The sequence below is a fragment of the Staurois parvus genome, unplaced genomic scaffold, assembly GCF_062004578.1.
Source record: "Staurois parvus isolate SC_StPar_1 unplaced genomic scaffold, SC_StPar_1.0 ptg000279l, whole genome shotgun sequence".
NCBI lineage: Eukaryota > Metazoa > Chordata > Amphibia > Anura > Ranidae > Staurois > Staurois parvus.
Window position 1 is genome coordinate 1,695,392 of NW_028318075.1, and position 25,431 is coordinate 1,720,822.

Below are 25,431 nucleotides of genomic sequence, written 5' to 3' on the forward strand. Positions count from 1 at the left end.
TTTTATTAGACCCTCTTGAAGACTAGAAAGTCAACATCTCCAAAGTCTACCATTATATCAGGAAAGCCTATTTTTTATGGTGCAAGACTAAGAAGTTCTATTGTAGAAAGTACTCTGTGGGATGCATTCTGTCCTTCCCGTCAGTATGGTCTAAACCAGCATTTGATCTTAAGTACCATCAAGGGGCTAATTTTGGCCTTGGCCATTCTGTTTCAAAGATGGTGGCCTCTCATTCCTTATTTAAGGTCTTTATGCAGGGTGTCACACTCTTTTCTACCCCTGTATGTTCCCCTGTGACTCTGTGGAACCTTGACCTGAATCTATTAGCCCTTCAGAGACCGTCCTTCAACCCTTTTAGGGATTTTCCCTTGTGTGACCTCTCACGCAAGGAGGTCTTTTTATTGGCTATTGCTTCTGCACATAGGGTCTCTGAATTAGCAACCTTATCTTGTAAAGAGCCTTTCCTGGTGTTTCACAAACTCCAGGTTATCCAAAGGCCTAAAGCCTTTCTTTTTAGGTGGTTTCATCCTACCACCTCAACCAGGGATCCTGCTTACTTCTTGCTCCAAATCATCCCACGGATTGTTTTTGCCACTGTCTTATGTGCTATATGTTGTGATAGTCTACCTCTTGGCTGCAGCCTCTTTTTTTGACAAATTGTCCTTTTCGAATGTTCCAACAGGCCAGGGACCTTCCTGCTTTTTGCTACACCTTAGCTAGGTGGATTGGACAAGCCATCATTCAAACCCATAGTCTCTTGCTCCCTTTTACAGTAGTAATAAAGGCAATTTTTATTTCATTTTGGATGGAGTAAGGGATGGTAAAATTCTTCTCAGTTTTTTTTTTTTTTTTTAGCCACCTGTTCCCTATTATGGAGATTTCCCTTTACTTCCTGTCCCATAGCCAAAACAGAAAGTTGGGAAATTCTCCTCTATTAGTGTACATTGGGGACAATGGAAAATGTGGAATTTACTTTCACTTTAATTTTTGGTGATAATAATACACAACAACAAATAGAGAGGGCGAATCTCCCTAGCGGGGGCACCAACAGCATTAGGAATCAGACAGGTGTTCAAATCCATTTTCACTTTGTCCTAAACCAAATAAAGCTTTTTCTTCAGTTCTACTTTAAGCCACACTCTACCAGATCTGTTAGTGCTTCGTTGGTTTATCAGCATAAGGCATCTCAGATTTGCAACTCTGCAATCTGGTCTTTGCTTCACTAGCTTGTTAAAGGATAAGGTCCCCTTTTAACAAAAAATAATAAATGCACATTTTTTTGCAGGTAAAAAAATGTGCATTTATTATTTTTTGGTTCTGAAACCTATAAAGCATTGCCATGCAGATTTCCTGCAGACCTGTCAGTGTATCTGTGTGCTCGTACATCTTGTATGTTCATTGAGAACTACAAGCCGACAGCTGCAAAGGCTGTTGGAACTTGTAGTGTTCTCATACACAGAACACTGTGTTTTTTAAAAAATACATTTTTTTAAAATTGTAACAGCTAGCAGGGAGGAGAAGATCCCCCGCTAGCTGTCACATCTGGGATCGGGGAGCCGGTCCATTTGTAACATGTTACACCCTGAATATGGGTATAACATGTAACGTGTTACGAAACGCGAACTTATCCTTTTAAGTTTTACTAGGTCAATGTTCAAGCCTCATCTGATGCCATTTTTGGGTGTAATGTGCTGCATGCTGATCTCTTTCTGTCGAGCCCTTCTGAGTTCTGCCGAGCCTTTTTTGACTCGTTTCTTACATGGGTCTAGTGTTTGTTCACTGTGTTGCCCACCCCTCAGTTGAACTGCTTTTGGATGTTCTATTATTAAAGGCTAAGGTCACCTTTAGCAACATGTTACACCCATATTTAGGGTGTAACATGTAACATGTTACTATGCACCAGTTCCTACACCTCCCGATACCCCCCAGTGACTTCTCCCCACTCCCGCTGTCAGTTTAAAAACAGATTCTGTGAATGAATCAACTACAAGTCTTGTCTTCCACAGAAGCAGATGGCTTGTAGTTCTCAATAAACTGTAAGGGTGCTGGTATGTTCATTCATACAGAGGTATAGGCAGAGAGCGGCAGGCAGTGTCTGCAGGAGCCTGACATTGCACCTGCGATCTGCTAACAGAGTTGGATCCTGAGGAAAAAAAAAGGAAATGTTTACCTGCAAAAACATGTGTATTTCTTATTTTTTTAAAGGTTCATTTAGACTTTAGGGACTGAAAATCTGGAGTCCTGTATCTTGCATAGGATTTCTCAATCATACAGTACAGGAAACAGGCTTCCCTTGATCGAAACCATGGGTTATATGCGGCCATCTTCAGGTGACAACAATCCATAGTGCTAATTAATGTGTACTCAGCATTATTTTATCACATGAAGGCAACTGCACATAACTCATGGTTAAAGAATAAAGATCCTGTGTCCTGTAAGAAAGAGATTTTACTGGTATGTTAAAAATTCTACTTTTTGCTCTTACTGGCACGGGTGTACTGTTCCATCCTATTGATGCTCGGGTGAAAACCCAGGAACACCTTCTTTATTACCAAATGGAGGAGTGTTTAGTGTAGCTCTAGAGTTCACACTGGAAAAAAACTATTAGTTACAGCCTTGTTACTCACAATTACGTAGCTTTCAGTACCACTACTATTTCTTTCATCATTACAGGAACATGAGACACTCCAGACTCGTTACCAAAATGGCAACATGGAGAATATTATCTCTCTTCACAACAAGGCACCATCCTGGAATGAGGAGACTCAGTCCTACGTCTTAAACTTTCATGGCCGAGTCACTCAGGCCTCTGTGAAGAATTTTCAGATCATAAATGCTGTGGACCGTAAGTTATCACATTACATGAAGGAATATGGTGCACTATAGGTAGATGTGTATTTCATGTTTCAGTTAAGTACCAGGCAGGGGTTAAACAAACCTCAATCTGTGGCTCCATTCACACTTGCGTAACTCCAAAGTTGCGCAATATCCAGTTTGACTTTGTTGCAACTTTGATTCAACCTTACACTCTCTGGCACTAAGTCGCATCAAAGCTGTATCAAAGTAGTGCAGGAACCTTTCCAAAGTCGCATAGATCTAAATGGGTGCCAACAGGCTGACACTTGTCATGCAACTTTATGTGTCCAAAGTTGCATGACAAGTCACACAAGTGTGAATGGAGCCTTAAAGGTCCGTTCTAGTCAAAACTGAAATTTCAATTTATGAGTAGATATTTTGATAACTGACTCACTAATCCTTTTTTTCTTTTCTCAGAGACTGCTGTGGTTATTTATTATTTATTCCTTACGGGTACTTATATAGCACTATCAATTTACATATATAAGGTCCCTCACATTCATATATACACATAGTAGGGCCAATTTAGATGGGAGCAGGGGCGGACTGACAACTCATGGGGCCCCCGGGCAATAGGGGATCATGGGGCCCCTGTGTCCTTACCAACACTCAAAAAAGCCTATGAAAAAGGTACCAGGGGCATCTCAAGGGGCCCCCTACTGACCCCGGACCCACGGGCAGTGCCGAGTTTCCAAATGGTCAGTCCGCCCCTGGACGGGAGCCAATTATCCTATTAGCATGTCTTAGGAGTGTGGGAGGAAACCAGAGTATCCGAAGGAAACTCGCGCAGGAACAGGGAGAACATGCAAACTCCATGCAGGTAGTGCAATGGTTGGGATTTGAACCAATGATCCTAATGCTGCCTTGCAGAAGTGGATAATCTTCTTCCTAATGTTCCCAACTCTGATTCTCCTGTTTTGGGGTTTTAGATTTTCTACTGCAGGAGGAGCACTCTCTCTTTTTTCTACATTAGACATAATATAGAGTAACAGAGAAACCCAACAGTTCTAAGAGGGCAAGCAGTGGTATGACTATACCATGCCTTACTGCTGCTTTGTATAAATACAAGGCTCCACACATTTCTAAAGCACATTGCTCCTCTGGCTCTGGGGTTCAGAATGAAAAGCTAGCAGGAGAACTGGGTCACAAGACCTGTCAAAGTCACATGAATAGACCATAAAATCGATTCTTATCTGCAATTGCATGACAAATTGCCCCTCATTAAAATCTGAAAATAACTAAAGGGTACTTATAGCCCTATTCTAATTTTGGATATAGAAATGTAAATAGTAGAGTAGATAGTTAGAAACCTCCATCAGATATTTATTGCTGTCTGCACCCTCCCTCCTCTGTTTGTCCTAGTGACTTTTGTCAGAAAGTAGTGCAAAATGCAAAATGTTGCAATTGTCCTGGAACAGAAATTGAAGAGAAATCTTCTAATGAAAACACCTGTTCTGGTGAGGAGAGATGATTTGCCTTCACTTTGGAGGCTCCCTGTTTGTCTTTGGGACAGGAAGTGAAGAGAAATTTCCTCAACAAAACACACAGATAAAAATCCCATTTCCTACCCTACCAAAGAGAGGACTTTTGGCTATAAATAAACATTAGTGGATCAATGTTTTTATTGGTTCAGTAGCGCAAAATATCATAAAGTGAATGAAACAATACAACTTAAATACCATAATATAACACAGATATCATTCCATGGGTTGGTTGGTAAGAACCCTATGAGGAAGTCGGATGTGACAAACGCGTCAGGACGGTACTGTGCAGCAACAAGAAGTGACGGAAGCGGAACCGGAAGTGACGCGATCAGCGCCATTTTGTGACATTTGGCGGTGGTGAGAGCACTGCAAGGATTCACATAGCATTTTTGCTTGGTTTCACTATCTGCACCATTTTTGAACTTGAATTTCTTTTATTGCTTGTAAGTGGCTATCTATTTGGGCCAATAAAGAAGGTATTTTGTACTGCACCATTGGGGTTTCTCTTTTGTGTTTTTCCCTTACATGACCATTTGGGAGGTGATCACAGAGAAGGAAGAAGGGAGGCTGTTACCATTTTCAATGCCTGTATACCTATTACCAACCAACTCATGGAATGATATCTGTGCATCCTGAAGAGAGTGACATCTTAGTGTATGGGAGACGGTGATTGCTATCTTTAAGCGATTTAGCTAACCATGAGGGAGTGCAGACCCGACACTTTATTTTGCACACATGGTGAACTTTCTTGGAGAACTTGAAGAGTTTGTGGGTTCATTAAGGACTTTATTTAGGACTTTTTTACATCAAAAGTTATATTTTGATATTTAAGTTGAATTGTTTTATTCACTTTATGACATTTTGCGCTACTGGACCACTTTAAGTTGTTCCTTTTGGGTTACATTGATTTATCAGAAGTGGCAGCAATGATCTGAGCACTATCTGTAAATATATGTGGCACGTAATTTTAAGCGCAGTTTTTTTTGTTTCTGTTAATGTTTTTATTGGAACCAATACAATTTCATGTTGGTGGTATCTGAGTGGTTAAATTGAATCTCTCTTTCCTCTCACAGCTGAGTACATCGTCATGCAGTTTGGCCGAGTAGCAGAAGATGTTTTCACCATGGATTTCCGCTATCCGCTGTGTGCTCTGCAGGCTTTCGCTATCTGTTTGTCCAGCTTTGACAGCAAACTTGCATGTGAATAGAGTTTAGAATCACAAAGTCCTGAATAAACGAGGCACATTTAATTTGGAATTCCATCCAAAACATTTTTTTGATTGAGTGGGTGAGGATTAGATCCTCTTTTGGGTTGTTATAGTGGCCTGTGCCCTCCATGCGGAGATTTCATCTTATTTTTAGTAGGGTAACATAGACAGGAAGCATGATTAAATCTCTCTAAATAGGGCACAGACAGTACTAAATGCCTTCTGTCAGATATTTACTGCTGTGTCCCCATTGGGGAGAATTCCCCTTTTTTACTGCCCGGGTATCCACAGAGGTATAAGGAAATCTCCCCAGGAGAGACACAGACAGTGATAAAAAGTCAGAAAATATCCAGCACTCAAAAATGCAGGAAAGCAAAATAGCAGAAAGTTTACAAAAATCCCACAGGAACCAACACAGGCCTCCGATTTTAAGGGTCCAAGACATAGCAGTGGGGCTGTATAGTACCCTTTTATAATGACTGTTGGCAACAATGCCAGACAGATTGATAAATGTGTCTAATTAAAACCTGACCGCCAATCCTTTCTCACTCTCTCCAAAAAAAAAAAAATCTGTCTGGAGTTCAATCTTAATGCATCCATGTATTATTGCACTTGCTAAAGCTGCTATATCTCTGCAAGCAATAGAGATTTACATTTTTTAAATATTTTGTTCACTGACGCACAAAGATCACATTGGGAATTTTCTATGAAAGTTACGTTTTTAACCTGATCATAGCTTTGAGAATGTATAATTGGTAACAGGAAATACATATAAATAACAGTTTATCTTTGGATCAAAGGTACTTTTAAAAAAAAAAACTGTAGTCAATTAGTAGTGCACTACTAGGAAGATCCAGAAAATACTGCAATTGTGATAAAGTCAGAAGACTTATCTCTTCCACTTTAGTCAGTTTCAGCAGGCTTTTCACAGAGCTTCTGTGTTGCACTACAGTTCAATAATTAAGATTTTTTTGCAATGTAACTTCCATGTAAGATAGCAGTGGGCTCAGAGAATTGGCAATGCTTAAAACCAAGGAACACACTGGCCTGTATTTTCATTTGCTTAGATTCAGTGATTTTCATAAAAATAGGGTACTGGAATTTCTGAGCTGCAAGGTGCACACAATGAATGCCACAGAGGGCATTAGGGCAATATGGCAGACTGAAAACTACTTCAGGCAATTTAGAGCAGGCAATGCACTTTGACTCTTGCCCCCTTTACTTCTCTTTGCACCGTCACCACCCTCTATGCAGGCAGAAGAAAAGAGACATAGTATAGGGATGCTGTACCTTCACCCTGTGTAAACTTCAACTGGGATCGAATATAGAGCGTATGGAGGGATCTTCTCTACAGTCCTGATGGCAAACAACTGCAGGGAAGTATAGGGAAGGTAAGTACAACATACTTACAGGGTCCATCTTTAAAGTGAACTTGTTGCTTTTCCTTGCTCAGCCATCATTCCAGTTCAATTTACAGTTTTAGGACTGACTACAGTACGCATTTAAAGCTGAACTTAAGGTAGATATTAAATAAAACACAATTTAGTCCAGTAATGTATTCATTAAAACTACTTAAACCAAATAATTTTAATTTCTAATAATTCCAGGCAAGGTAACAGATTAGCAGGTTCACTGTGAACCACAGGAGGCATCAGAGGGGTCAGTACTTACCTTCCCTATGGTCTCCCATCACTGCATTTCACTGCCAGACTTTATACATTCTGAGGTTGATTTACTAAAGGCAAATAGACTGTGCACTGTGCAACTGCAGTTGCACCCATTGTGCAACTGTAGAGCTTAGTGAATGTGATGAAACTGTGCTGATTTTCATCATCCAATCATGTGCAAGCAAAAATGCTGTTTTTTTTTTACCTTGTGCTGATGGGTATTCTTTACAAATTAAAACACAGTTTATATGCCTTTAGTAAATCAACCCCTCTGACCATATTATTTAAATAGAAACACAGCCAACAACTTAGATACACATCTTAAAGTAGAGCTATAGGCAAAACATTTTTTTCATTTTGGATAGAAGGGTGAGTTATAATACCTGTCCGTTTATTGTTTGCCATCTGTGTCCCATTGTGGAGATTTACCTTCACTTCCTGTCCCATAATCAAATCAGGATGTGAGAAAATCTCTGCAAATTAAGGGAATTCCTTGGGGACCACCAATTCACCAGAACTAGTGACCCCATTGGAAAATTTTCCTCTTTTAGTTTTCTGGGGACAACCCAAAATTTGGGATTTTCTTTTACTTAGGATAATGGTGAACAAAAAACTAAAAAAAGGTTTTGTCTTTAATTATACTTTAAGCTCATAGCACTGAGAGTACGCAAATATATGGCCTCTCGACGGTGTGCCTTCATGCTGACAGACTGCATATTTGCTTACCAAAATGTAAACAAACCTGCGCCGAGAACGTGCGCCCTTCACACTCCCAGCACAGTTATTGGTGCCTAACAGAAAACTCCAGATCGCTAGTTGCAATTGGGAGCTTTTCGGTCATGTGACCGTTGTGACAGCCAATCCTGGTGGTCACATGATCATAAACCCCGCCCCCACCTTCTGGCATCAGAAACCCCTTAAAGGGCTGGGAGGTGCTGGCGTTAAGGGGTTAAACACATATACAGGAATTACTTTACCTGCCAAGAGAGGTGTAAAGTCATGTACATATTCTTATGGTGCCCCCACTGTGCTATGTGGCTGCATAACATGTTTGATGGTACACAACAATTTAAAGTGTAAGTTCTTGTTGTAGAAAAAATGAAATAATGAACTCATGAATAATTAACTAATGAATATTGAAGACAGTACAATCTCCTTGGTCCCATGGAGCTGTACATACCTTTGTGGGTGATGAGTTCAGTGCCCACGCAGTGGTCTGGGGATTTGATATCCCCGCTCTTCTTTCTTTTCTTTCTGCTCAGGGTGATTCTGATTGGTCAGAACCGGCACAGAGCATCGCTCTGATCTGCTGAAGGAAGAGGAAGAACAGGGATTTCAAATCCCCAGACCACTACACCAATTGCATGGGCACTGACCAAGTACAGTGGGGACTTGGGGGTGGGGAGGGTGTACAATGTTATTTTCTTACATTTTTTCTGAAAAGGTGAATTAACCCTTTAGCTCTAAATTCTCTATGCCGGTGCCCCTCCCATCTCAAGCTTGATTTGGCTAACAGCTGGTGTGTAACAGAAATGAAAATAAATTTCAGATCACACAGACTATGGAAATATACATAAATATATGAAAGTGAATTAAAGTGTATTTTTATATGTTTGTTAGTTCTTTTTTAAAAGAGGCAAAACACTAAATATGGTAATAAAAATGTGAAATGAAAAGATTTTTACTAGCGTCTGTTGTTTTTTCTTGGATGCACTGCCTAGAAGTAAGACATCTATGTAGCTTTAGGCCTACAGCAAGAAATGAAGGCCGCTTTACGATATAACCTGCTTTTGTGTTCTGAACAAAATAGCCTTTACATAGCATGTCATTCCATCCAAAAAGGGCCTCTACTCTCTTCCATACACAGTACACACATTCCAAAATTTACCAGCGGAAAAAAAGAATTGTAACCCTTAATGTGGGAACTTCTTACATACCAAAAACAATACAACTCCACAATATGCAGATTTAGTAGTGATGTTCTATCTCCATCATCTCCTGCAATGCTCATGTCCAGGACTCCTCCAGAGCCTCTCCCATCCTCTAGAACTTCCTACCCTAAACTGTCCGGCTGTCTCCTACTTTGCGAGCCTCATCTCTTCAGGGAACTTTATTCCACTTCTTCCTAAACCTTAATAACAGCTGAAATTTTGCTTTCTTGAACTCATCCCTACAGAGGGTTTAGCTTTTGTATTACTTTTCCCTCGTGTTGTCCCTCTCATGAGGAGGTTCTTCCTAACCCTCTTGTCTTCAGTTGTATTGTAAATTATCTCTATTATCTTGTAAAGCGCTGTGCAAGTGCTATATAAAACCTGTAGAATAATTCTCACCCTGACTGTATCAATATTTTATATCTGGCTATCCACATTAGATTGTAGCTGGCTATGTACATATGATATGACTTCCTGACAATCTCCTTTTTTATAAATTACCAAACAGACATACGAATTGCTATTCTAAGACTATTGCTTACCATGTGTACAGCAGACATCACTCCTGTCATTTAGGGGGAATAATAATTATTGGCTTAGGAAATCAACCCTTCCAAGAGACCTTTACCCCTAAAATACCTTATGTTAGTTCAGGGGATCTACTGAGGTTTGAAATCAACCCTGGTCATCCTCATTGTCACTTGATCCAGGAAAAATCAACAGCATTGGGTGACAATCATCTAATTGCATTGAGAAACTATAAAGATTTGGGGTCTATTTTATTATTTTTTTCTTAACCCATTCATGATGAAGGAAAAATAAATCTTTAATTCCTGTAACGCTGTACTCGTCATCATCATTATTTAGTGTATCCAGGTCAATTATGGTGGTAAATGTTCATGGATATCTCTTGATTTTTTTTTATTATCAAAAGAAAACGGGCCCAAAAAAGTCAAATAAATAGCATTTTTTAAATTTAGCTGCAAATTTCTTGTCTTGCCATTACCCTGGCCTACAGCCAATGAACAACCCACACAAATGTTCCCATTTCTGATGATTGTAGTGATACCACATATGTGTATGTTATTTGTTGTTTGTACATAGTGCACATTTCATGTTTTTTTTTATATCCTTACTGACACAAACTGATAATGGGACAAAATTAAAAAATTTGACCCTTACCGTGACCTTTTACCCTAATCTCAACCCTGACACATAAGAGCACCCCTCTTACGTGAAGAATTCTGGTCATATGCTTGATATCCTGTCTAATTATAAGTGGCAACTAGGACATAGATGGGTATCTCTTGAAGTTATATAACTGCATATGTCCATAGAGCATGAATTTGGTCTTCAGACAGTTCAATACTTTTTGTACATTCACCACAAAGAGGAAGGTTTTATACATGATTGTATAGAGTTCACATTGAAACATAACTATTTTACCTTCTTGGGTGACTTTTACAGACAGGTGAAAGGTACAGCCATGGGAGCGAGGTGTACCCCTAGTTATGCTAGCATCTTTCTGGGTTATTGGGACAAAGTTCATACTTGGTTCAATAACACTTATGGGGCAAGCCTGGTTCTATACTGTAGATAAATTGAGGACATCCTCATAAACTGGGATGGTTCTTTTATTGCACATTGTCAGATCGATCCCTATGGCAATGGGCTCACACATGTGGTGGATGACTCTCGTCTTGTGTTTCTGGACTTGGAATTAAGGTACGTTAGTGACCTGAGTATTATATCAAAGACCCATTTTAAGCCAACGGTAGGCAATTTTTGCCTGCATGCACAGAATAGCCACCACCCTAGATGGATCTGTAATACCCCTTGTAGACTTAGGCCAGCTTGCACAAAACTTGAAGATTACAATGAGCAATAGTCAAGTGCTAATGAAAAAATTCTTAGAGAAGGATTATGAGAACTCCATTATAGAGGCGGATTATAGCAAATATAAGGTACACATAAAGTATAGAGTCCAGTGTACACAAAAATCCTTTTTAACATGAAGGCTTTAAGACAGAAAGGAATCAAATAATTTTTTCCCCTTGATTTAATAACAGGGATTTTACTATCCAATGTGCATTCATTAAAAAATTAATTATTCTTAAACAGATTTCTGTCCTGACCACTGTCTTGCCTGAAAAGCCCAATGTGATTTTCATGAGCATTATCACCCCTGGTAGGGTTGAAAGCCATATAAAAGCTAGGCAAATTGGTCAATAAGGCTCATTCCTGGACCAAAAGAGCAGCTATAAGTGTGGTGTGAGAAACTGTGCAGCCTGTGATTACATGAGGCATAGCAAGAAGGAAGGACTTGAAGGAATTGACAGGATCTAATTGTAAGAGCCATAGTATCAAGCAGTTTATTAATTGTGGTACTCAGTCTGTCATATATGACCTCATCTGCCCTTGCGGTTTGTTACATGTCTACTGAACCTTGTGTGCCTTGAGAATCAGGTTTGGCAAACACAAGAGGAACATTCTAAAGGGAATTGGCATCCACTCAGTAGTCCACCATTTCTCTGAGAAACATGATAAGGATAATACTTTGCATATCTTTTGATGTTTGATAAGGAATAATACACTCTTATACATTATTTGTATCTGTCTGTTTTGTCTTTCCTGTGCTATTTTGTTTTAAGCATTAGGATCTTGATTTGGTAACTAATTTTACTTTGATCATTATTCTTTTTTATTTTTATACCACTGTATCACTTCTGTCACTTTCAAAGTTTGTTTTTGGTTTGTTTTTATTCTCTTAGCTGAATTGTGAACCCTTCCCCTCACTGATTTTTGGGGGTGTGATCGATTACTAATCCATAATACTAATTAAAAACATCCAAGTTTGCAGTCAAATAGCGCTGAAGAAGAGGGTATACCCCTCGAAATGTGGTAGCATCTGGTCCTGCTTTGTGATGTTGCTGATGGCCACCTAGAGTTGTGGCTTGAGTCTCTTTTTGGAGTTTGACGCTTTATGTATCTAAGCCCGATCCCCATTTGGATTTGTGAGTATATTGCATTGTTTTTATATATTCCAATAAATGGTACCTTAGGTAATTCACAAAACTGGTACGTATGTTCTCATTGAGCTGGATTAAACCCTGATCTAACTATTTTATCTTTGTTTTATTTATTTTTTTACACAACTTTGTTTACAAGCTTCTCCTCTAGCAAGGAGAAAAAGATACAATGTATTTTTCTCTGTGCAAGAGGAGAAAGAACATAGGGCAGGCTGTAGAGTGACTGGCTATTACAGCAATCATGTGATCAAGATGTAGCTCTTCTGGCTGCCAACTGTTAGTATGAGACCTGAAGCTCTCAGTAAATATGCAGCACATTTCAGCTGGCCCCATCTCAATGACACTTTGGACTGAACTGTTCAATAAAGGCACGTGTCACTCCAACTCATTCAGTACTACATGCATATTTCAACAAACCAAACTGGCTTTTTACAGTAATACAGTAAAAAGAAACTAGAAAAAAGTGAGAATTCTACCTGCTGTATGGATATAAGACTACCTATTATATATTCACAAAATTACATATTGAAATGACTAAAACGAAATGCAGTTTTTTTTACACTTTAGATTTTTTTTTTAAATCATGACTATAATAAAGCAAGACAAAACAAAACAAAAAACTAGATATTTCCATTAAAACCAACATATGTTGAAAAGTGTATGAACTGCTACTAAAATACAATTTTTCATATTTGGTAAACTTTTTGCGCAAACTTTCTTGAACTTTAAAATCATGACCAATAAAGAAATGGTTCTATGCCCACATCTATAAGAAGGCTGAAATTGATGGCAGCTCTGTTTTGCAGTAATTAGTAACACATTTGCAGTCCCCAGTGCCTTCTGCTGGCAGGCAGTAACATTACCCAGCATCTAACTGTCACGCTGCATAAGACCTTGGCTCCATTCCTGGCACTGATATGTCAGCAGATTTTTTATCTTGTTAACCACAAATAAATAGACACACCCAGTATATTTCAGTATAAAGGCAGGTTGGCAGGCATGAACAGGAACAGAGAATATTTGGCAGTACCTGTTCTGTTTGAAGCTGTGATCCCTTACTATGGCCACTAGATGGGGCATCTGTGCTGCAGGAAAGATTAGCAATGACTTCATGGTTGCTCTGCAGACACTGCCAGCTCAGGATCACCAGGTGAGCTTACAATCTATCTATCTATCTATCTATCTATCTATCTATCTATCTATCGCACTGGATATATCTCTGATTGGCCATTATCCATGATTTGTCAAATTTAACCACCTTTCTAATCAGATAGTATTTTAATTCTCCTCCTTTTTTGCTATAAAATTATTTTAAAACCCTGAACAGTTATGTATTTTTTGTATAATGCCTCCATTTCTAGATGTGTGAACAGTTAGTTTTGCTTGTAACTTCTCTCTTGTTTTCTGAGAATAGTTTCCATTTCACTGTAAACGGAACTACTTTATATGGTACCCCTCAATTTCTGTTCTTCAGAAACACTACCCGTGTTTCCCCGAAAATAAGACACTGTCTTATGTTTTTTTGGGCTCAAAAAAACACACTAGGTCTTATTTTTGGGGAAGGTCTTATTTTTTAAATGTCCAGGTGTGGACAGGGGGTGCAGAGGTGAGCTGCAGGCAGTTGTGGATGAGGGTTACTATAGAGAGAGCCGGCTGATGACAGTTGTGAGCTGCAGTCAGGTGCTGCAGGGGTGACTTGACAGGTGAGTTTCAAACAGGGTGCAGATATGAGCCACAGACAGGGTGAAGGGGTGAGTTGCAGACGTGGGATGCAGAGGTGAGCTGTGGCTGGGGGGTGCAGAGCTGAGCTGTGGCCAGGGGGTGCAGAGGTGAGTTGCAACTCAGCTCACCTCTGCACCCCCACCTCACCTATGCACCCTGTCTGCAACTCACCTGACTCAATTCACCTCTGCAACACCTGACTGCAGCTCACCTTTGCACCCCCCTAGCCGCAGCTCACCGATGCACCCTGTCTGCAAATCGCCTGACTCAATTTACCTCTGCAACACCTGACTGCAGCTCACCTTTGCACATCACCCTCCCCCTCCACTGCCCTTATATGGTTAGCTAGCTTTGCAAAATACAGCTGTCAGCAGCCGGCCCCTCTCTATTGTAGCTCCCGTTTCGGTGCACCAAGCGCACTCACCACTCCGCCTCTTCCCCACTGGCCGGTGATCACCCTGGGGCATCGGCTTCCATGCATTAGGCTGCAGGAGGAGATGCCCCGCCCCTAAACACACTGCATACTGCAGCCGCAGATATCTGTTCCTTCCCTGTCCCACAGTGAGTACAGAGGTAGGGAGGTTCTGTGGGAGCGGATGGTGCTGTCACTTCAGCCGCACTTCTGTGTTTATAAGAGACATTAGATATGGGTGAGCGCAGGGCCAGTGCTGGAGGTGGCAGAATGGCGTTCCGCCATGTTGCGGCTGAAAAAAAAGCCCTGATCACAACTAGGTCTTATTTTCGGGTTAGGTTTTATACTTTAGCAAGTCCCAAAAATAGTACTAGGTCTTATTTTCGGGGTAGGTCTTATTTTTTGGGGAAACAGGGTATATTGATAAGAATGGAAAGTTTCATTGGTCATCCTAAGATGAAGCAACGCCTACTGAGTTCTGTATAACAGTTCTTACTTTGTAATAAACTTTCAAAGATTTAGCTTGAACACTTCGGTGTCTGGAGCTTTATTTCTCCTAGGCCTGAGGGTGAAAATAACGAGGGCAGGGGCTGCAGACTTAGGCTGATTCCTATCAGGCCCTGTAGAATAAAATGATGGTAGCTTTCTTTTCATTTTTGTCCTGGACATGCAATGGGAAGTGAAGGAATCTTTACTTATAGTGAGGGAAATTCTCCTATAACACAGCTGCCATAGAACACCCTAACATCAAGTTCTTGTGACCATACTAAAAATTTGTATTTTCCATCACTTCATTTCTCAGTGATCTCCAACAGGGACAAAAACAGCAATAAAAATTTGTCAGACGGTCTAAACCTTCTATACACTATCCAAAACTAAGAAAAAAGTTTTGCCTTAACATACACTTTAAACAAGCCAATAGTAATAGGGTATTGTGACTTCTTCCACCCCTCCTCTCTGCCTTGTGCAAGTAGAACATGCTTTGTTTTCACTGGAAAAAATACAAGATGTTCTCTGAATGTGGTGCAGTAGGTGCTCAATGAGTGTTCCCATGTTCAGTGTACAGATTGCAAGCCGTTCAAGCAGCACTCAGGATAGACCATCACTGACTGTATGTAGCACGGGCAATAACACTGAATTTCTTAATCCCCAGTGTTCCACTGGATGTGAGATGGAGAATTGGATGTAACCAAGCTGCACCTATGTAAAATTAAAAAAAAAAATAGATTCCTGGAGTCCAGCTTTAAGAGAAGATGAGGGAACAGAATAACTAAAATTACTGCAACAGTACCTGTTAGGGCTCATGTACACTGCAGCTGATAAACTCACGTTCAGGAGCTGTTCAGCATTTTTTTCAGCAGCTCCTGAACTCACCCTAATGTTTTCCTATGTGTCCATTTACACATCTTTGTTTACAGTCATTTACAGGCATTTGAGTTTACAGTCGTTTTTTGGATGCAGAAAACTTGCGTTCAGCAGCCGATTTTATCAGTTTCAAATGCAAAATGCTTGTAAACGCGGCTAAACGTGGCAAATCGCGTTTATAAGCGTTTGCATTTGAAAATGTTTTTTAACTCTTCCAGTTCCCGGTGCTGTCCAGAGCCTTTTTTCATCATGAAAAATGCATGCAAAGCATTAGGATGATCGCAGGCATGTTCAAATTCTAGTCTGAACCCACCTCAGTGATCCCACCAATAAGCTGTCACTGTACCGAGCCAATCATAAGTTGCTGAAGCAATTGCCATCCGCCCCGCATATACAAGGGGTGGGATTGCTCAGGTGGGTTGCTTTTCGCAGGTTGCAGAAGAGCTCATTCCATATTACCTGTGGAGAAATAATCTTCCAGGGTCCAGAGAAAACAGAGTACTCAGAACAGGCCTTCTCTGAGGTCCACAGGAGAAAACATATCTAAGATCCTATGTTGACGGGTTCTTGTTTGCTTCAAAAGGATAGTGCATTCTTATACAAGTCTATGACCATGCAAAGCCCACCCAAAGCAGGTCAAAAGAAGTCAACTGCAGGTCACACGCACTTATCAATGAATTCTAAATGATCTCAGAATCATCAAACTGATGCCATTACACAAGCATGGATGGACAAATCTCCGACTGTGGCTTTTATAGTTTGAAAGGTGGCTGAGCCAGCTGTCAAAATACCCAAGCAGTCCCTTCATCTGAATGGGAGGGGGCCTCCAGGGCCACCTACTGAGCACATTTTGGCCAGTTCATCAGGAGCCAGGTTAAATTCACTCTGTAAATGGCCAGCTTTAGGCTGGCTGCTGTCTAGCTAGTTCAAGCGAACACATCACCAGTAATGGGCTATAGGCACAGGTAAGCGCTTGTACAGACCATCAATAAACATCTATTCTACCTTCCACGTTTATGATCTCTGTCTATTATGCACAATAATCTTTTTTGATTACATTTAATATCCTCGCCACTCTTATTTATACCCTGCAGGCAGTGGCTGTTGCAGCAAAAGACCAGAAGCGTGCTAAAGAATTTGCAGTAACTCACAGCATACCAAAAGTGTACAGTTCATATGAAGAGCTTGCCAAAGACCCCAATATTGGTAAGAAAGAAGTTCACTTTAATGGTTCATTCACTCAGACATAGAAATCCATATGCCTGCGTGAAGGTCCATTTATCCTGAGCAGGATGCACAAGTGTTCCATACATCCCTGTGCAGGCAGTCCTGTTCATGACTTTTGGAAAGCAATGGCTGCATGGAACCAGCCGCTGGTCCCAGTTTGACAGCTGTGCAGGTGTGGGTGCGTGTCCCAGAATTAACATTGTCTGTGTTCAGCCCACATGGAAGAAAAATATATTTGAAATATATTCTTCCCAAATATATTGACATATATTTGAAATGCTACAATTTTGGCTATATCCAATATAATTCAAAATATATTTCAATAAATAAATAAATATATACTGTATGTTGAAATGTGTTTTTATTACAAAATATATGAAAAACATTTTTAAAAATACATTTCAAATATACTGTATGTCTTTAAAAATTCAAATTTACATTTTTGGAATGCATTTACAAATATATTTAAACATACATGTTAAAATCATGTAAACGGAAGGCGCAGCGCTTAAAATATCACAAGTAATGTATATAGCATAAATATATGATCAAAGTATAATAAAGGGCTTCAGAAAATGTATATTAACGTGACTTGGTGTATACAATTATCACGCAAAACACATATATAAGTGCATATCAAGTGCCAAAAAAATGAACATATAATCCACATATGTAAATATCATTAGTGTCACTGTGATGTGACCGACCAAGTGATAAGTGAGAAATAGTCCACAATATCCCAGTGGGTTATGTGATTGGAAAATCAAAGGGATTCCAGCAGTATAATCTGAGGGTGATAGTATCCAAAACTGATAAAAGATTGCGCACTCACCGAATGCACAATCAGTATGCGCATGTAAGAGATACCCCTCTTAAGGTTAGCTCAGGAACTTAGCAGAACAAAAAATGACAGCTACTGACCGCATAAAGTATCCAAGATGGCCACCAGGACCCACGTGGTGTTGGCGGTAAGACGTCTCTGCACTGTAGCTCCTCTCTGACGCATTTCGTGCAACCGCACGTATTCATGGGGGAGGAGCTACAGTGCAGAGACGTCTTACTGTCGGCACCACGTGGGTCCTGGTGGCCATCTTGGATACTTTATACGGTCAGTAGCTGTCATTTCTTGTTCTGCTGGATTAATAAATTCATCTTATTGGATGCAATATCACACTATTGGGCCTCCTTTTTTCTGGGGCTCCCTGGGAGCTTCTCACTACCCAAAGAGCCGCACACTAGGAGACCAGAGCCATAGCTGAGCTGGCAGAGGACAACAGATAACCTGACCCTATCCTGGAGTGAGTTCCTGAGCTTTGATTTTACATGATTCTCTGAAGGTTGTTCTGTGGTACCTTTCAGTGTTCAGCAGCTGTAGTGATCTTTGAGAGCTCACTTACCTATCACGTGCAATATATGTTAAAATGACTTTTTTAGATGTAAAAAAAAAAATCTGAAGAATATATTTTTAAAAATATATATTTTTAAAAATATGTATTTTTTAAATATATTCTTCAGATTTTTTAACATATAAAAAGTCATTTTGACATATGTTTAAATATATTTGTAAATGCATTCCAAAAAATGTAGATTTGTTAAAGACATACAGTATATTTGAAGTGTATTTTTAAAAATGTCTTTCATATATTTTGTAATAAAAACACATTTCAACATACAGTATATATATATATATATATATATATATATATATATTTTTTTAAATTGAAATATATTTTGCAATATATTGAATATGGCCAAAATTGTAGCATTTCAAATATATATCAATATATTTTGGAAGAATTTTTTTAAAATATATTTCAAATATATTTTTCTTCCATATGGGAGTGTTCAGAGACATAAACATGTATCTACACGGCTGTTAAATTGGGACCAGCAACTCTGTCCATGCATCTGCTGCATCCAATAGGCATGAATAGAAGTGCTTGCATGTAGATACATAGAACATCTCTGCATCCACATGTGGGCAAATAAGCCCTTCACATGGGAGTATTGGTCAGTATATCCATGTGAAATCCAAGGACATAATGTATTATATTGCAACTTAACAGTCCTTAGATGTGGTAGCTGAATTTTTGAGTTTAGATACACTGTAAAGGATAAGTTCACCTTTCCGGGCAGAATTTCACTTTCATAATAAATAGAAGCATTTTCTAATGCAATTTCTGGCCCAGACTCAGTTTGTTTGAATATTTGAAATGATTTTCAGATTCCATCACTTCCTGTAGCTCATCTCCCAGAAGACTTCACTTAACCACCTCCCACCCGCCATATAGTCCAATGACGGGCGCAAGGTGGTTCTCCCATTCTGGGAGGACGTCATATGATGTCCTCCCATTCTTACCACGCATGTGCGGCTCAGGGAGTGCGGAGCGCGGCGATCGGCGGTGCGCTGTGTCCCTCAGACACAGCGGATCACCGATCACAGAAAGAGCCGAAAATGTCGGCTCGGTCATGTGATCAGCTGTATCCAATCACAGCTGATCGCATGTAAACAGGGAAATGCCGGTTATCGGCATTTCTCTCCTCTCTAGCTGTCACGCTGGAGAGGAGAGCCGGTAATTGGCTTTCCGTGGAGAGGACATGTACACTGATCATCAGGGCACTGATGATCAGTGTGCCCTGATGATCAGTGTAGCCCCAGCAGTGTCACCTGTCAGTGTCTATCAGTGCGTTGTGTCAGTGCTCATCAGTGCCACCTGCCAGTGCCCATCAGTGCCACATCAATGCCACATATTAGTGCCTACCAGTGCACATCAATGCCACATATCAGTGCCCATCTGAGCTGCCTTTCAGTGTCACCCATCTGTGCCAGTCAGTGCCACCTATCAATGCCAATCAGTGCCACCTATCAGTGCCACCTATCAGTGCCGCCTATCAGTGCTAGTCAGTGCCACTTATCAGTGCCAGTCAGTGCCGCCTAACAGTGCCAGTCAGTGCTGCCTAACAGTGCCAGTCAGTGCCGCCTATCAGTGCCAGTCAGTGCTGCCTATCAGTGCCAGTCAGTGCTGCCTATCAGTGCCATATATCAGTGCCATATATCAGTGCCATGTATCGGTGCTGCCTTTCAGTGCCCATCAGTGATGCCTGTCAATGCCCATCAGTGCCACCTACCAGTTTCTCCTCATCAGTGCCACCTATGAGTGTCCATCAGTGCAGCCTATCAGTGCCCACCAGTGCAGCCTCATTAGCGCATATCAGTGAAGGAGAAAAATCACTTATTTACAAAATTTTATAACAAAAACTAAGAAAAAACTTTTTTTTTCAAAATTTTCAGTGGTTTTCGGTTTGTTTAAGAAAAAATAAAAAACCCAGAGGTGATTAAATACCACCAAAAGAAAGCTCTATCTGTCACAAGAAAATGATAAAAAATTAATATGGGTACAATGTTGTATGACCGCGCAATTTTTATTCAAAGTGCAACAGTGCTGAAAGCTGGAAATTGGCCTGGGCAGGAAGGGGGTATAAGTGCCCTGTAGGCTAGTGGTTAATTGTCGCATCCCAGAAGAGGGAGTGATACAGGCACATATTTGCTACAAGGCAAACAAGGTATTTGCCTTGGGCAGCATTTTTCAGGGGAGCATTGCCGCCCTCCGGAAGAAGGGATGTTGGTTCTCCTGGGCACCAGGGCTGGACGGCAGAGAGTGAGGGGAACATCACCCCCTGGAAGAAAGGACTCTGAGTGTACAGTGCAGACTGGCCTTCAGCCAGAAGGTAGATGGAGACTGTACCTTCTCCCTGCTCGCCGGACAGAGGGAGTGCTTCTTCCAGACTATGAAGACGGGGGCTACCCTGGAGCTGGAGTACCAGGTAATCCCAGGAAATCGATTATCTATGGGAACGCTGATCACATGGACTGCCCATCGTCACCAATACATTCCATCACAGTGAGTGCGGGGTCACAGGACAGGATTGCGGGGGAGGTGTGTAGGGGATCAGGTTCTGTGGCTAGGACAATCACCAGAGATGGCGGAGTGGTGTCATTGTCTGTTGTGTCTGGTATGGTGTCCCTGGCCAGGTTCGGTTCTGTCCAATGACTCCTGTGCCCTGGTCGGCACACTGATCACATCTCACATGTCAAAGCAAATTTCACAATCCTGTCTGACCAATCAGATGCCGCAACATCATCTATACATGACACCGAAAGAGGCTGAATTCCTTCCGAGATGGGTTCTATCTGAGGAGTCTATAGAAGGTTCTGTCGACACAGTGCAACCTTCTGCCTGAGATAGCTGTGTGCCTCAATACTGATCTCTATACAGTAGTGTGCTCTCCAATACTGATCTGTGTGCTGTGTGCCCGAATGCTTATCTCTATGCTGTGTGCCCCAATGCTGATCTCTACACCGCGTGCCCCGACGCTGATCTCTACGCCGCGTGCCCCGACGCGGATCTCTACACCGCGTGCCCCGATGTTGACCTCTGCACCGTGTGCCTCGACACTGACCTCTCGCTGCGTGCCCCAACGCTGATCTCTACGCCGCATGCCCCTACGCTGAACTCTACGTTGTGTGCCCGAATGCTTATCTCTACGCTGTGTGCCCCAATGCTGATCTCTACACCGTGTGCCCCGACGTTGATCTCTGCGCCGCGTGCTCCAATGCTGATCTCTAAGTTGTGTGCCCCAACACTGATGTCTGTGCTGTGTGCCCCAATGCTGATCCCTACGCCGCGTGCCCCGACGCTGATCTCTACGCAGTGTGCCCTAACGCTGATCTCTACGCCGCGTGCCCCGACACTGATCCCTACGCCGTGTGCCCTGACGCTGATCTCTACGCCGTGTGCCCCGACGCTGATCTCTACGTTGTGTGCCCAACGCTGATCTCTGTGCTGTGTGCCCGAATGCTTATCTCTACGCTGTGTGCCCCAATGCTGATCTCTACATCGTGTGCCCCGACGCTGATCTCTACGCCGCGTGCCCCGACGCTGATCTCTACGCCGCGTGCCCCGACGCTGATCTCTACACCGCGTGCCCCGACGCTGATCTCTACGCCGTGTGCCCCGACGCTGATCTCTACGCCGCGTGCCCCGACGCGGATCTCTACGCCCGTGTCCCAACACTGATCTCTACGGTGTGTGCCCCAACGCTGATCTCTGTGCTGTGTGCCCCAACACTGATCTCTGTGCTGTGTGCCCCAATGCTGATCTCTACGCCGCATGCCCCGACACTGATCTCTGCGCCACGTGCTCCAACGCTGATCTCTACGTTGTGTGCCCCAACGCTGATGTCTGTGCTGTGTGCCCCAATGCTGATCCCTACGCCGCGTGCCCCGACGCTGATCTCTACGCAGTGTGCCCTAACGCTGATCTCTACGCCGTGTGCCCTGACGCTGATCTCTACGCCGTGTGCCCCGACACTGATCTCTGTGCTGTGTGCCCCAGCGCTGATCTCTGCGTCGTGTGCTCCGACGCTGATCTCTGTGCTGTGTGCCCCAACGCTGATCTCTACATTGTGTGCCCCAACACTGATCTCTGCGCTCTGTGCCCCAACGCTGATCTCTACAATGTGTGCCCCTATGCTGATCTCTACTCTGTGTGCCCCTATTCCATAGTCGTGGCAAATCTAAAAGAAATTGTACAGAGATTGTACAATCAGATTGCATAGTGTATGACCATCTTTATACAAGTACATAGGAGGGAGTGGATGGAGACACTCGTTGTCAGGCCCCGTCCACATCTCCATGTAGCAAAAACTCACATTCCCACATGCACTTGTTTTGGGTGTTTTGGAGCGTTTTCACTTGTCATGCATAGGGCAGCCCATTCACTTGACACACAACAATCACATCAGAGAAGCTCCAGGACTTTTTGTGGAGTGGAGCACTGTGCGTTACCGCACTTTTTGGTGCATTTGCCGCACTTGGGGTGCCTTTAACATGTAATGACAACACAATCACGATGCACATTTGCAGCAAGCTTTGGAATCGAAAACACATAGATGTGAATGGAGCCTTATTGTTTTGTGTAAACGCACCAATTTCACTTTCATGCCCCATTCACACCGAGAGTAGAGGGAGCGCATATTTTTTGGCTTGTTTTTTCAGTGACACACATAGGGAAGTCCGTTGATTTCAATGGGCTGCGCTACGCGTGGCAAAGTAGCTCATAGGGAATTTTGGCTTGGGGCGAGTTACGTGTTTTTTACTGTGCATTTTGCTGCATTTGCCACCCATTTTTTCATATGGCAAAGTGTGTATTTGCTTCTGTGTTTTGTGCGCCGTTAACAATTAATGACACTGAAAGCGCAACTAGTTCATTTTAGATATATAAATCTGGCCATACGCTTTACAATCTGATTGTACAATCTCTGTACGATCTCCTTTAGATTTACCATAACTATATGATAGAAGGACACAGAATCTATCCAATCACTCTGTATCCAATCAGGCATGCCCTTGCACTACATCAGGGGTTTCCCATGCGCCGCATGCAGCCCCAGAGAGTTTAGGATGTGGCCTGAGCAGGGGCGGACTGACCATTTGGAAACTCAGGCACTGCCTGAGGGCCCAGGGTCAGTAGGGGGCCCCATGAGATGCCCCTGGTACCTTTTTCATAGGCTTTTTCGAGTTTGGGCAAGGACACAGGGGCCCCATGATCCCCTATTGAACAGGGGCCCCACGAGTTGTCAGTCCGCCCCTGCCTGGTACCTTTTTCATAGGCTTTTTTGAGTTTTGGCAAGGACACAGGTGCCCCATGATCATCTATTGCCCGGGGGCCCCATGAGTTGTCAGTCTGCCCCTGGGCCTGAGCCTCTCTGAAGGGATGTTGGGGAAGCCAGGCAAATGCACGTGTGGAGAGATGCTGGGGATGCTGAGAAAAATTAGTTGATGGGTGAAGGGGGTGGGTTTTAATGAGGTCAGTGCAGGATGTGTGTGCTAATGAGATCAGCTGGTAAACTCCTTCCTGTGTCTCACTGGCTTCTCTGTCCTAAATCTACATATCAGGAAATGATGAAGAAATACAGCAAGGTTCTCAAAATTAAACAAAGCTTTTATTTTTCAGCAACAGAGGTACATTAATGGTTTATTGGTACATAAGGGAAACTGGATTTTAGAAAAAAAGGTGAACTTATCCTTTAATGCCATAGTAGCTGATACATGTGCATCAGGGTGAGAAACTTTTTGTCATAGGTCTCAAGGACAGTTCTTTGGTGACAAGCCTCCAACATAAGTGTTTGGTCTAGCAATATTACAAATGCTGCTTGTAAAATTTCTGATTAGCAAAACCACAGCATGAAGATTGCAGGCAGCAGTTAGAACATTGATTTTCCGCACCCCAATCACAAGGTGTAAACTAAGCCATTACCGACCACTGGTACTTGAAAACCAAAAGCTTCTGACTTTAGTTTCTGAGATTTGAATAAATTCAGAAGTTGAAATGTACTACTGATGGCTCTCACTTCCTATCATCAGTGATATACAGTATAAGCAAACTCTATACTCAGATGTGCTCATAAAAACATTATGCCTCAAATGAATAAGTGCAAAGAATTATAATACAAGTCCACATATCATATACGGTATACGTTCCAAATCATGTGTTGACCGTAAACTTCAACACAATGTAGGTAAACAGGAAGTCCATATAAAGTGCTCTTATCCACCTATCACGTACCTAGTGTTAAAGGACAATGGAGAGAGGGCTTCCCTTGCAGCTAAGTTCCAGACTCCCCTGGATATGGGACAGAAGGAGTCAGGCCCAAAGTAGCATGGGTCGCCTGTAGGAGTGCTTGTCAGAGGTGTACCCAGGAGCACAGCTGATGCAATGGCATGGTGTCTGCAGACAGATGGCGCCCGTGAGAGGTATGCAGGCCTTCGGGGTAGCAGAGGACCACAGAGTAGTCGGTTCAAAGCCAAGGTCAGATGCCAGGTGGAGATTGGAGCAGATACAGTCAATATGATAGCCAAGGTCATACACAGGAGAGCAAGTGAGAATATCTATTAGCCAAGCCGGGTCAGATCAGGAGAGCAGGTGCAAATATCCGTTAGCCAAGCCAGGGTCAGATCAGGAGTCAGGCAGAGAAGACAGGTCCAGGAACAAGCCAAGTCGGTAACAGCAGATCACAGTAGCAAAGGAACACAGACAAAGGTACTGGGGAGCCAGAGATCAACCAGCAATTTGAGGGAGTGATGGGCTTCCTAATAAAGGCCATCTGGCACCAAACTGGGCTAATACAAGCGTAACTATGCACCAGTGCACATAAATTTTTGCCAGCATGCATTTCTGCGGCCATGCAAGGAACTGGCAGGAATGCCAGGTCTCCGAGTACCTCTGCTGTGGACAGAGCCCTGACACCACCATTGCCACTGTTGAGTGATCCTCCTCCAATGATCAGAAATACTCTTCAATCACCAGATGCCACTGACCTCCCTGTTATACAGCAAAAAAAGTCATATAGCGCTTTGTGGTCACCCCAGGACCCCCTTAGTCGACACTTCTCTCCGTAGTCACCTCCTCATCAAATGGTCAGGCAGTATTCCAAAGGCATTAAAATGGATCCAAAAAAGAGAAGGGGGA

General features: G+C 42.3%; 2 protein-coding genes across 4 annotated transcripts in view; both read left to right on the top strand.

Annotated features, from left to right (window-relative positions):
• Positions 1-5,596, top strand: part of LOC149458730 (tubby-related protein 3-like) — an 85,596-nt gene extending 80,000 nt beyond the window's left edge. For all 3 annotated transcript variants that reach the window (XM_089681820.1, XM_089681818.1, XM_089681819.1), the window contains 2 exons: positions 2,674-2,845; positions 5,414-5,596. In XM_089681820.1, the coding sequence (XP_089537946.1) occupies positions 2,674-2,845; positions 5,414-5,547 (306 nt within the window). In that variant the 3' untranslated portion in view covers positions 5,548-5,596. The remainder of the gene's footprint in view (positions 1-2,673; positions 2,846-5,413) is intronic.
• A 5,342-nt stretch (positions 5,597-10,938) lies between these two features.
• Positions 10,939-25,431, top strand: part of LOC149458731 (trans-1,2-dihydrobenzene-1,2-diol dehydrogenase-like) — a 32,592-nt gene continuing 18,099 nt past the window's right edge. The window contains exons 1-2 of the mRNA XM_089681792.1: positions 10,939-11,109; positions 16,768-16,879. Of these exons, the coding sequence (XP_089537918.1) occupies positions 10,939-11,109; positions 16,768-16,879 (283 nt within the window). The remainder of the gene's footprint in view (positions 11,110-16,767; positions 16,880-25,431) is intronic.